This window comes from Elephas maximus, chromosome 24, assembly GCF_024166365.1.
Source record: "Elephas maximus indicus isolate mEleMax1 chromosome 24, mEleMax1 primary haplotype, whole genome shotgun sequence".
In the NCBI taxonomy this organism is placed as follows: domain Eukaryota; kingdom Metazoa; phylum Chordata; class Mammalia; order Proboscidea; family Elephantidae; genus Elephas; species Elephas maximus.
In genome coordinates, this window is record NC_064842.1 from 14,931,936 (window position 1) to 14,945,245 (window position 13,310).

Below are 13,310 nucleotides of genomic sequence, written 5' to 3' on the forward strand. Positions count from 1 at the left end.
ACCATGAGTTGGAATGGACTCTGCACACGTGGGGTCACCATGAGTCAGAATGGACACTGCATAGGTGGGGTCACCATGAGTCGGAAGGGACTCTGCACACCTGGGGTCACCATGAGTCGGAAGGGACTCTGCACACCTGGGGTCACCATGAGTCAGAATGGACACTGCATAGGTGGGGTCACCATGAGTCGGAAGGGACTCTGCACACCTGGGGTCACCATGAGTCGGAAGGGACTCTGCACACCTGGGGTCACCATGAGTCGGAAGGGACTCTGCACACCTGGGGTCACCATGAGTCGGAAGGGACTCTGCACACCTGGGGTCACCATGAGTCGGAAGGGACTCTGCACACCTGGGGTCACCATGAGTCGGAAGGGACTCTGCACACCTGGGGTCACCATGAGTTGGAATGGACTCTGCACACCTGGGGTCACCATGAGTCAGAATGGACACTGCATAGGTGGGGTCACCATGAGTCGGAAGGGACTCTGCACACCTGGGGTCACCATGAGTCGGAAGGGACTCTGCACACCTGGGGTCACCATGAGTCGGAAGGGACTCTGCACACCTGGGGTCACCATGAGTCGGAAGGGACTCTGCACACCTGGGGTCACCATGAGTCGGAAGGGACTCTGCACACCTGGGGTCACCATGAGTCGGAAGGGACTCTGCACACCTGGGGTCACCATGAGTCGGAAGGGACTCTGCACACCTGGGGTCACCATGAGTCAGAATGGACACTGCATAGGTGGGGTCACCATGAGTCGGAAGGGACTCTGCACACCTGGGGTCACCATGAGTCGGAAGGGACTCTGCACACCTGGGGTCACCATGAGTCGGAAGGGACTCTGCACACCTGGGGTCACCATGAGTCGGAAGGGACTCTGCACACCTGGGGTCACCATGAGTCGGAAGGGACTCTGCACACCTGGGGTCACCATGAGTCGGAAGGGACTCTGCACACCTGGGGTCACCATGAGTCGGAATGGACTCTGCACACCTGGGGTCACCATGAGTCGGAAGGGACTCTGCACACCTGGGGTCACCATGAGTCGGAAGGGACTCTGCACACCTGGGGTCACCATGAGTCGGAAGGGACTCTGCACACCTGGGGTCACCATGAGTCGGAAGGGACTCTGCACACCTGGGGTCACCATGAGTCGGAAGGGACTCTGCACACCTGGGGTCACCATGAGTCGGAATGGACTCTGCACACCTGGGGTCACCATGAGTCGGAAGGGACTCTGCACACCTGGGGTCACCATGAGTCGGAAGGGACTCTGCACACCTGGGGTCACCATGAGTCGGAAGGGACTCTGCACACCTGGGGTCACCATGAGTCGGAAGGGACTCTGCACACCTGGGGTCACCATGAGTCGGAAGGGACTCTGCACACCTGGGGTCACCATGAGTCAGAATGGACACTGCATAGGTGGGGTCACCATGAGTCGGAAGGGACTCTGCACACCTGGGGTCACCATGAGTCGGAAGGGACTCTGCACACCTGGGGTCACCATGAGTCGGAAGGGACTCTGCACACCTGGGGTCACCATGAGTCGGAAGGGACTCTGCACACCTGGGGTCACCATGAGTCGGAAGGGACTCTGCACACCTGGGGTCACCATGAGTCGGAAGGGACTCTGCACACCTGGGGTCACCATGAGTCGGAAGGGACTCTGCACACCTGGGGTCACCATGAGTCGGAAGGGACTCTGCACACCTGGGGTCACCATGAGTCGGAAGGGACTCTGCACACCTGGGGTCACCATGAGTCGGAAGGGACTCTGCACACCTGGGGTCACCATGAGTCGGAAGGGACTCTGCACACCTGGGGTCACCATGAGTCGGAAGGGACTCTGCACACCTGGGGTCACCATGAGTCGGAAGGGACTCTGCACACCTGGGGTCACCATGAGTCGGAAGGGACTCTGCACACCTGGGGTCACCATGAGTCGGAAGGGACTCTGCACACCTGGGGTCACCATGAGTCGGAAGGGACTCTGCACACCTGGGGTCACCATGAGTCGGAAGGGACTCTGCACACCTGGGGTCACCATGAGTCGGAAGGGACTCTGCACACCTGGGGTCACCATGAGTCGGAAGGGACTCTGCACACCTGGGGTCACCATGAGTCGGAAGGGACTCTGCACACCTGGGGTCACCATGAGTCGGAAGGGACTCTGCACACCTGGGGTCACCATGAGTCGGAAGGGACTCTGCACACCTGGGGTCACCATGAGTCGGAAGGGACTCTGCACACCTGGGGTCACCATGAGTCGGAAGGGACTCTGCACACCTGGGGTCACCATGAGTCGGAAGGGACTCTGCACACCTGGGGTCACCATGAGTCGGAAGGGACTCTGCACACCTGGGGTCACCATGAGTCGGAAGGGACTCTGCACACCTGGGGTCACCATGAGTCGGAAGGGACTTCCTAGCGACTGGTTACTGGTTATAAGCCTGACATACGCATAAGAAGTGCTGTCAATTTCTTCAAAACGCGACCCAAGGTGGCAGTTAGGAACTCTGGCCATCACATCCATGTTGTAAACAACAGAATAGAAGAAAGAAGGGCACATCTCCTCCCTTTAAGAAGACATCCAAAGTATTACACGACACTTTTGCTAAAAAAAACTTTTGCTGCCAAAACCTGTTCACAAAACTTAAATGTCCATACCCAGCTACAAGAGAGGCTAAAAATGTAACATTTTAGCAGGGTACGCAGCCATCTGGAATAACACTGAGGTTCATCTACAGAGGAAACCCTGGTGGCTTAGTGGTTAAGTGCTACCACTGCGAACTAAAAGGTTGGGAGTGCGAATCTACCAGGTGCTCCTTGGAAACTCTATGGGGCAGCTCTACTCTACCCTATAGGGTCACTATGAGTTGGAATCGACCCGACGGCAACAGGTTTGGTTTTCTGGTTTTCATCTACAGAAGAGGGACAAATAAACGTTGGAGCAGAGAGCCAGCAGTTACTGCTGAGGTAAATATTATCATCCCCAAATGTTAGAAAACCAAGGTCACTTGGCTAGTAAGTGACGAAGCCAAAATTTGAATTCTGGATTCTAATTTCAGAGCCTATAGTCCTTCCACTATAGCTACATCTTCTCCCGCCACGGCTCAGTACACACTGGATTGTGTTTTTAAGAAGGAATAAAATAAGTTAACAGTTTTATATACTTCCCGGCATACAGGTATTGACCCCACCGGCCTTCTCCTGAGATTTGCACAAGAGTTAAAAGGAACAACGCATCATGTGACCATGATTTCTTTGGGTCGGGGCCAGGCAGCTAAAGCAGAAGATCTCATTGTTAAGGCACGAATCAAAGCAGGACAGTGGGTCTTCCTCCAGAACTGCCACCTTGCAGCATCGTTTATGCCACGGCTCTGCACTATTATAGAATCGTAAGAGTTTTACATTTATTTGGAAGGGATCAAATTAATTATCAAACCTATTAAGTAAAACTGGAAATGGCAACATATACTGTGCTTATAACAATAATAAAATAATGTGTTGACCGCTCAGAGGAAACTTAAACTATGAGTTCTCTTTTCTCTAAGAACTTGAAGACTGCACTAAGAATACATCTGTTTTTAATTAGAATGAAAAACTCATTAGTTTTTGCTCCCTATCTTGTATATCACTTTCTCTCCTCAAACTTTCTCAATAGATATATATACATACGTAGACATACATATATATATGTGTTGACCTATAACAGTTTTGAATATTCTACTTGATTCCCAATACAGAGTAATATCTTTCATATTATTTTCAGTGATGATTTATTTCCCAGCCTATATTTAGTACCTATTCTGACTTTCTCTGGCTGAACCCACTTTTCTAGGCTGTACCCTCCAAAGCACTTACTTTACCATCCCAGGCATAGATTTCCTTAGGTTCAGCCTTCTTGTTTGCAGTGGAAGTGGTTGAAAGTTGACTGTGATAACTTTGAGTGAGGAATTATCAATGTGTTGAATTGGTAATATTTTAACAGGTGGCATTCTGTACTTTTTCTCCAGCCTGGCATTTCTGTCTGCTTTACTTTGTGTGGCCAGTATTGTATTATAAAAAGGTGTTTAGATGAGGGTCCCCTCTCTGTGCTGTGACCTTTATGCTGTGAGCATTCATAAGGAAACTATAAATTCAAAATATGACTCCTGCCTTACAAGCTTTACTAATACCATTCCTGCTATTCTCTGACTCTTACTCTTCTAGCAATTTAAAAGCAACTTATTTAATAATTTCTCTTTTTCACGTTTATTTCATCACTTAAGAGTTAGGGACAGAAGACAAAGATTACTTAGTTACATACGTCAATATGTACAAAATTTGGAAGATAATACAAAAGTTTCTACCAGCCTTTCATTTATTATGCATTCAAGAAATATTTATAGGGCACGTACTCTTCGTCAAATATTATTCTAGGCACGGGGAACACAGCATGGGCCAGACAGACACTATCCCAGAGACAGTCATAAACAAGAAAATGGCAGACAGCAGTGTGTCATTTAGGAAAAATGGGGGGGGGGGGAGCTTAATAAGAGTTATTAAAGATACACAAGAAGAAATTATTTTATAATCAGAGTATGATTAAAAGAAATTCACACTTCTTTATCACATCAAGGCTGCAGAGTTTCAGGTCCACCACTCAAACGGCTCACAGTGGAAGAAGAGAAAAACATTTCTTAAATTTAGAAATTAAAGAAATATGTTCACAATATATTGCTGAGAGGAAAAAACAGGCTACAAAAAATATGTTCAGTATAATGTTATTTTAAAAATAAGAGTGATGCAAAGACAGAAAGAGAAAAAAATGCACTTATAACTACTACTTAGTGGAATTTCAGGCAACTTTTGTTTTTCTGTTTCATTTTTTGTTTGTTTTGAGGTTTGGTTTTGGTTCAGTTTTTTTTTTTTTTTTTTGGTGGTAAACTTTTAAAAAATAATTTCAAACTTGCAGAAAAGTTGTAAGAACAGTACAAAAACGCCCCTATACCCTTCATCCTGATTTCCCAATTGTTAACATTTGCATGGTCATTTCTCACTCTAATATAATTACATACATCCATTTTTATTAGAAAAAGAAATACGTCTATTTTTGCTGAATCATTTGAAAATAAATTGCAGAAATAATGTCCATTGATCCCTAAATATTTCAGTGTGCATTATTTATTATCTAATCAACAGAACTGATCATATTCATATTTAGCCAATTGTCCCAATAATATCTCTTATTGCAGAAAAGAAAGAAGTTCTGGTCCAGGTTCCAATTCAGGATTGCTCATTGCACTCAGTTATTGTGTCCCTTAATGTCCCTTAAATCTCCTTTAATCTGTAACAGTGCCTCAGGCTTTGTCTGCCATCACTTTACATTTTTGAAAAGCACAAGCCTATTATTTTGTAGAGTGGCCCTCAATTTGACTTTGTCTGATGTTTTCTCATGGTTAGATTCAGTTATACATCATTGCAGGAACGCCACAGAAGTGATGGTGCGTCTTTCTTGATCCTTTCAAGAGACTCATGTCAATCTGTCCCATTCCTGCTGAGTTAAGTCTTTGTTTTTTTATTGTGGTAAATATATATGTAGTAAAACATTTACTATTTCCATTTTTTTTACATGTACAATTCAGTGACAACATTAATTACCGTCATCATGTCATTCAACCATCACCACAATCTATTTCCAAATTTTTTCATCATGTCTCCTAAGCAACAAGTCACTTTTTCCCCCTCCTTCACACACCACTAATACACTTTGGTTTCTATATACTTGCCTATTCTGGATATTTCATGTGAGTGCATCATACACTATTTGTTCTTTTGTGACTGACTGACTTCACTCAGCGTAATTTCTTCAAGCTTCATTCATATTTAGCATGAATGAATACTGGCTGAGTAATATTCCATTGTATGTAAACCAAAAACCAAACCCACTGCCGTCAAGTCGATTTCGACTCATAGCGACCCTATAGGACAAAGTAGAGCTGCCCCATAGGATTTCCAAGGAGCGGCTGATGGAATCAAAATGTCAAACTTTTGGTTAGCTCTTAACCACTGCACGCACCGTCAGGGCTCCGTCCATGTATGTAGGCACCACATTTTGTTCATCCATTCATCTGTTGATGGACTTTTAGTTTGAATCCACTTTTTGGCTATTGTGGATAGTGCTGCAATGAACGCTGGTGTACATGTGTCTTTCCGTCGCTACTTTCAAGTCTCTTGGGTATATACCTAGGAGTGGAATTACTGGGTCATATTTTTTTTATGGTACTTCTATGTTTAACTTTTTGAGGAACCAACAAACTGTTTTCCACAGTGGCTGTACTATTTTTACATTCTCACTAGCAAAGCATAAGTGTTTCAATTTCTCCACATCCTCACCATCATTTGTTGTTTCCCGCTTTTGTTTCTTTTTCATCGCAGCCATCTTAGTGAATGTGAAGTGATATCTCATTGTGGCTTTGATTTGTATTTCCCTAATAACTAATGACATTGGGGATTTCTCATTTGTTTGTTGGTGACTTGTATTTCTTTGATGAAATGTTTATTCAAGGCCCTTGCCCATTTTTTCATTGGGTTGTTTGTCTTTTTGTTGTTAAGTTGTAGAGTTCTTTATATACTCTAGATATTAAACCCCTATTAGATATATGGTTTTCAAAATGTTTCTCCCAATCTGTAGGTTATCTCTTTGTTGATAAACTCGACAAAAAAAAGTTTTTAATTTTGATAAAGTCGAATTTATCCATCTTGTCTTTTGTTGTTCGTGCTTTTTGGTGTCATATCTAAAAGTGCATCGTTTAAAAAAAAAAAAAAAAACTAGGTCCAGAAGCATTTTAAGAGTTTTATAGTTTTAGTTCATACGTTTAGTTCCTTCACCCATTTTGAGTTAGTGTTCATATATGTTGTATAGGGCCAGATTCATTCTTTTGCTTATGGAAATCCTGTTGTCCCAGCACCCTTTATTAAAGAGACTATTCTTTCCCCATTGAATGGACTTACTACTCTTGTCAAGAATCAGTAGACTATAGATGTTTATTTCTGGACTCTCAATTCTGTTCCATTGGTCTATATGTCTATCGTTATAACAGCTTTGGCTTTTTGGGGCCCTTTAAGTTCCGTATAGATTTGAGGATTGGCTTTTTCATTTCTGCAAAGAAGGCTGTTTGGATTTGATGGGGATTGCACTGAATCTATAGATTTCTTTAGGTAGTATTGACAACTCAATAATATTAAATCTTTCTATGAACACAGAATGTCCTTCTACTTGTGTAAGTCTTCTTTAATTTATCGCAGTAATGTTTATAGTTTTCCATATACAAGTCTTTCATCTTTCTGGTTAAATTTATTCCTAGGTATTTTTCTTTTTATTTTATTCTTTAGATGCCATTGTAGATGGAATTGTTTCCTTAATTTCCTTTTCAGATTGCTCTTTCCTGATGTGTTAAAACCTGACTGATTTTTGGGCATTGACCTTGTATGTTACCACTTTGCTGAATTCATTTATTAGCTCAAGTATCTCTTTTATGCATTCTTTGGAGTTTTCTGTATACAGGGTTGTGTAACCTACAAACAGGGTAGTTTTACTTATTCCTTCCCAATTTGGATACCTTTTTTTTTTTCTTGCCTAATTGCTCTGGCTTGAACTTCCAGTACAATATTGAATAGCAGTAGTGAGAGCAGGTATCCTTGTCTAGTTCCTGATTTTAATGGGAAAGCTCTCGGTCTTTTTCATTGAGTACGATGTTGTTGTAGATGTTGTTGTTGTTAGTTGCCATCAAATCAGCTCTCCCTCATGTGACCCCCATGGACAACAGGATAAAATGCTGCCTGGTCCCCACACCATCCTCATGGTCACTAACATGTTTGAATCCACTGTTGCCTGCCAACCTAGGAGCCTCACCTTCCAGCACTATAGTGGACAATATTCTGTTGTGATCCATAGGGTTTTTGTTTGTTTTGTTGTTGTTCTCATAATTTATTTTTTAATTGTGGTGAGAATTTACATAACAAAACATACGTCATCTCCACAATTTCTGGATGTACAATTCAGTGACATTGATTACATTCTTCAAGTTGTGGAACCATTGTCACTATCTGTCTTAGTCATCTAGTGTTTAGTCAGAAATACCACAAATGGATGGCTTCAACAAAGAGAATTTATTCTCTCACAGTCCAGTAGGCTACAAGTCCAAATTCAGGGTGTCAACTCCAGGGGAAGGCTTTCTCTCTATGTCAGCTCTGGAGGAAGGTCCTTGCTCTCAATCTTCCCTTGGTCTAGGAGCTTCTCCACGCAGGAACCTCATGTCTAAAGGACACACTCTGCTCCCAGCACTGCTTTCTTGGTGGTATGAGGTCCCAGTGTTTCTCTGCTCGCTTCTCTCTTCTGTATCTCAAAAGAGATTGGCTTAAGACACTATCTAATCTTATAGATCTCATCACTACAACTGCCGTTAATCCATCTGATTAACATCATAGTGACAGAATTTACAACACACAGGGAAATCATATCAGGTGACAAAATGGTAGACAATCATATGATACTGGGAATCATGACCTAGCCAAGTTGGCAGATACTTTTGGGGGACACAGTTTAATCCATGACACTATCCTTTTCCAAATCATTCCACACCATTGACATATACTCAAGACTCTCTATGCAAAAACCCTCCTTTCCCTCTGCCTCCCACACCTGGTAACCATGAATAATCTTTGGTTTCTGTATATTTGCTTATTTCATATAAGTGAGATCATACAGTATTTGTCCTTTTGTGACTGACCTATTTAACTTGTATGCATCAAGACTACATTTCTCTTTACGGCTGAGTAGTATTCCGTTGTATGTATGTATCACATTTTGTTTATCCATTCATTTATTAATGGACATTTCTATTGTTTCCATCTTTTGGCTATTGTGAAAAGTGCAGCAATGAATATTTGTGTACATGTTTCTGTTTATGTTCTTGCCTTCACTTCTGGGTATATACCTAGGGTTGGGATTGCTGAGTCATGTGGTAGCTCTATATGCAACATAATGAGGGACTGTGAAAATGTTTTCCACAGCAACTCCACCCTTTTACATTCCCACCAGCAACGGATGAGGGTTCCAGTTTCTCCACAACCTTGTCAACATCTGTTGTCTTCTGGTTTTTTTTAATCATTGCCATTCTAATAGGGGTGAGGTGGTATCTCATTGCAGATTTGGTTTGTATCTCTTTAATGGATAGTGACGTTGAGCATCTTTTCATGTGCTTATTGGCCATTTTAATATCCTCTTTCAGGAAATACCTGTTCAAGCCCTTTGCCCATTTTTTAGTTAGATTGTTTGTCTTCTTGTTGTTAAGTTGTAGAAGTTTTTTTGTGTTTCGTTTCATTTTTGTTCGGGGGGGCGGCTATCAGACCCTTACTGGATATAGAGTTCCTGGAAAGTTTCTCCCAATCTGTGATCCATGGGATTTTAATTGACTAATTTTCTAATGTAGCTTGCATTGCCAGGCCTTTCTTTCTAGTCTGTCTTAGTCTAGAAGCTCTCCACCATAGGTGACCCTGCTGGTATTTTAAATACTGATGGCATAGCTTCCAGCATCATAACAGCACTCGTGGTCGATTCAAACTACTGACCTTTTGGTTAGCAGCCAAGCTCTTACGCACTGTGCCATCAGGACTCCAGTATGATGTTAGCAGTGAGTTTTTTCATAAATGCCCTTTATCTTATTGAGGAATTTACTTTCTATTCCTAGCTTGAGTGATTTTATTATGAAAGGGTGTTGAATTTCGTCAAATGCCTTTTCTGTGCTGATTGAGATGATCATGTGGTTCTTTTTTTTCTTGTTCTATTACTGCAGTGTATTACGTTGATTGATTTTTCTAATGTTAAATCACCCTTGCATTCCTGGGATAAATTCTGCTTGGTCATGGTGTATAATCCTTTTAACATGCTTTTAGTTTGGTTGTGCTAGTATTTCATTGAGGATTTTTTCATCTATATTCATAAGAGATAGTGGTCTATAGTTTTTTTTCTTGTGGTGTCTTTGCCTGGCTTTGGTACTAGGTTGACGCTAGCCTCATAGAATGAGTTAGGAAGTGTTCCCCCCTCTTCTATTTTTTGGAAAATTTAAGTAGGATTGAAGTCACTTCTTCTATAAATGTTTGGTAAAATTCCCCAGTGAAGCCATCTGGACCAGGGTTTTTCTTTGTTCGGAGGTTTTTGCTGATTCAGTCTCTTCATTTGTTACAAGTTGGTTTGAGATTCTCTGTTTCTTCTTGAGTCAATGTAAGAAATTTATGCGTTTCTAGGAATTAGTCCACTTCATCCTAGTTATCTAAATTTGTTGGTATACAATTGTTCATAGGATTCTCTTACGATTCTTTTTATATCTGTAGGATCTATTTTAATGTCCTCATTTTCATTTCTGACTTTGCATCTTCTCTCTTTTTTTCTTTGTTAGCCTAGCTAAAGGTTTGTCAATTTTACTGGTCTTTTCTAAAAACCAATGTCTGGTCTTAATTCTCTCTGTTGCTTTTCTATTCTCTATTTCATTTATCTCTGCTCTGATCTTTGTTCTTTTCTTTCTTCTGATTGCTTTGTGTTTGGTTTACTCTTCTTTTTCTAGTTCCTCAAGTTGTAGGATTAGGTTGATTTAGTTTTGTCTGCTTTTACAACGTAGGTGTTTACCATTAAAAGTTTCCCTCTGAACACTGCTTTAGCTACATGCCATAAGTTTTGATGTGTGGTGCTTTCATTTTCATTCAACTATAAGTATTTTCTGATTTCTTTCTTGACTTGTTAGTTGTTTATAGAGCATCGTATGATTTCTATATATTTGTGTTTTCCAAATTCTTTTCTATTGATTTCTAACATCACTCCATTACGGTTGAAGAAGATACTCTGTATGATTTCAATCTTTTTAAATTTACTGAGACTTGCTTTGTGATTTAACATGTGGCCTCTCCTGGAGAATGATCCGTGTGCCCCGGAGAGCAATGTATATTGTGCTGTTTGTTGGGTGGAGTATTCTGTAAATATCTGTTAGGTCTAATTGGTTTATAGAGTCATTTAAGCCCTCTATTTCCTTATCGATCTTCTTTCTAGATGTTCTGTCCATTATTGAATGTGGTGTGTTGAAGTCTCCAGCTGTGGTTGTGGAGTTGTCTATTTCACCCTTCAATTCTGTCAGTGTTTGCTACATATATTTTGGGGCTCTGATGTTAGATGTATATATATTTAAAATTGTTATATCTTCTTGATTAATTGACCTTTTTATCATTATATAATGTATTATTTTTCTCTTACAGCAGATCTTGATGTAAAGTCAAGGTATTAAAATTACCACCCCACCTCTCTTTTGGTTACTATTTGCATGGAATATTTTTTCCATGCTTTCACTGTCAACCTATTGTATCCTTGGATCTAAGATATATCTCTTGTAGATAGCACATAGTTGGATCTTTTTTTTTTTAATTCATTCTGCCACTCTCTGCCTCTTTATTGGTGCGTTTAGTCCATTTACAGTCAGTGTTATTACCAATAAGAAATTACTTGTGCCATTTTGTTATTTGTGTGTGTGTGTATCCTAGAATACTCTGCATGAGTGGGGTCACCATGAGTTGGAATTGACTTAATGGCAACTAACAAAATCAACACTGAATACCTTCTTTATTCATTATTTCCTCTAGTACTTCCAGCTTTTATGGGGTTTTTTTGTTTTTGTTTTTTTGTAGTGAGCCATTCTGGTTCTCATCTCCTTTACTTTTTTTGGAATTTTTAGGTGTTTTCTTTCCGGTTACCATGTGATTTAACTTTGTCTTTTAATTAGAGTGATATCTGCCAGGTTTCTCCGCTCTAAAATTTCTATTTTTCCCTTTCTAATTAATCAGTAAGTTGTGGAGAGATACTTTCAGACCATGTATATGTCTCAAACTTTCATCCACTTGTTTGATAATTTCCGACTAAATTGTTACTGTGTTATTTTCCAAATGGTGGTTTTCTACCTCCACCATTCCTTCTGCATTTATTAAATGATATTCTTCTGTAAGAAAGATCTTTTCCTTCTTTCTCATTTATTTATTCACTAATTTACTTATATCAGTATGGACTCATGGATTCCTATTTTATTAAATAGATTGTAATCTGTTACTATCATCATTTTTTTTGACACTCAGTTGTCCCAGATTTGGCCAATGGAACTCTTAATCTTGTTCTTAATTTGTAAGTTTGTCCAGTTTTTTTCACAATAAGCATATATTGCTTTTGTGCTTAGGGGAAGGAAATCTACGTTTCAAAAATGGGAATTGATGGGTCATATTCTTTTGCAATGTAAAGCTGTTATGGTAATCTGATAAGATTTTTTATGATTATAATGAGTTATAAGGTCATGCTAAATGTTGAAACACTATGATTCTAAGAATATGCTATTGTTTAAATTTTTCACGCCAAAATATTTATTTATTTATTTATTTGTTTTTTACTTTGCAGATTTAGTAGTCCAAATGTCAAAATAGACCCTGAGTTTAGATTATGGTTAAGCTCAAAATCAGACAGTTCTTTCCCAGTTCCTATTCTTCGAAAGAGTTTAAAGGTAAGGACAAATATAATAGATTTTAGTATTAACTGAAGAACTTTTTTTGAATATTAATCACCTTGGATTCATAATTCTGAATTAAAAAGAAACTGCTAATTTTGCTATGCAAAATGTCTGCTCTTTGCTCAGCCCTGTACTAGGGACCAGAAAGGATGCTTAAGTAGCAGAAAAGATTCCTGTTTTCAAGTAATTCACAGTTTAGATGTTTGTTTTTTCATACAAGGACACTAGGCTTCCGAAATTGTTGTAAACCAGAATACATAATATATGTCCTTTTCCTGCCATTTGCTTCTACAGTTTTTTCCTGTTTCGGATCCCCTTAACCATTTCATAGTTCATTAATTCTCTGGAGGGGGGCTGGCAGAAATCAGGTTGAAACTATTGACTAAAAAGCCTGAATTTAGGGTTATCTGTGATTTCCACCCATATCCACGACTGAGGTTGAATAAATTTTAAGAGTTGGTTAATTCTGCTGAACAAGGGTCTGGATGACCAAAAGATCAAATCTTAATAGCAAAGAAAACTGACGAATGGCACCAGCAGAGTGCTGTGCGCAGACAGGTCCACACAGCCACTCTTCCAACTTTAACATAACAGAACTGAGATGGGGATGGAGGAAATCAGGGAGGATGGGCACTTTTCTGACAGTGTCCCAATCCACCCTGAGGAGAAATCAGATTCACTCATGGGAAATAAAGAAACTGCTTCCTGTCATACCTCTCCCC

General features: G+C 40.5%; 1 protein-coding gene across 1 annotated transcript in view; it reads left to right on the top strand.

The window, feature by feature from the left end:
- The window catches only part of DNAH14 (dynein axonemal heavy chain 14), a 379,927-nt gene that overhangs the window by 329,810 nt on the left and 36,807 nt on the right, over positions 1 to 13,310 (top strand). Inside the window, exons 75-76 of the mRNA XM_049867924.1 lie at positions 3,198 to 3,408; positions 12,480 to 12,582. Of these exons, the coding sequence (XP_049723881.1) occupies positions 3,198 to 3,408; positions 12,480 to 12,582 (314 nt within the window). The remainder of the gene's footprint in view (positions 1 to 3,197; positions 3,409 to 12,479; positions 12,583 to 13,310) is intronic.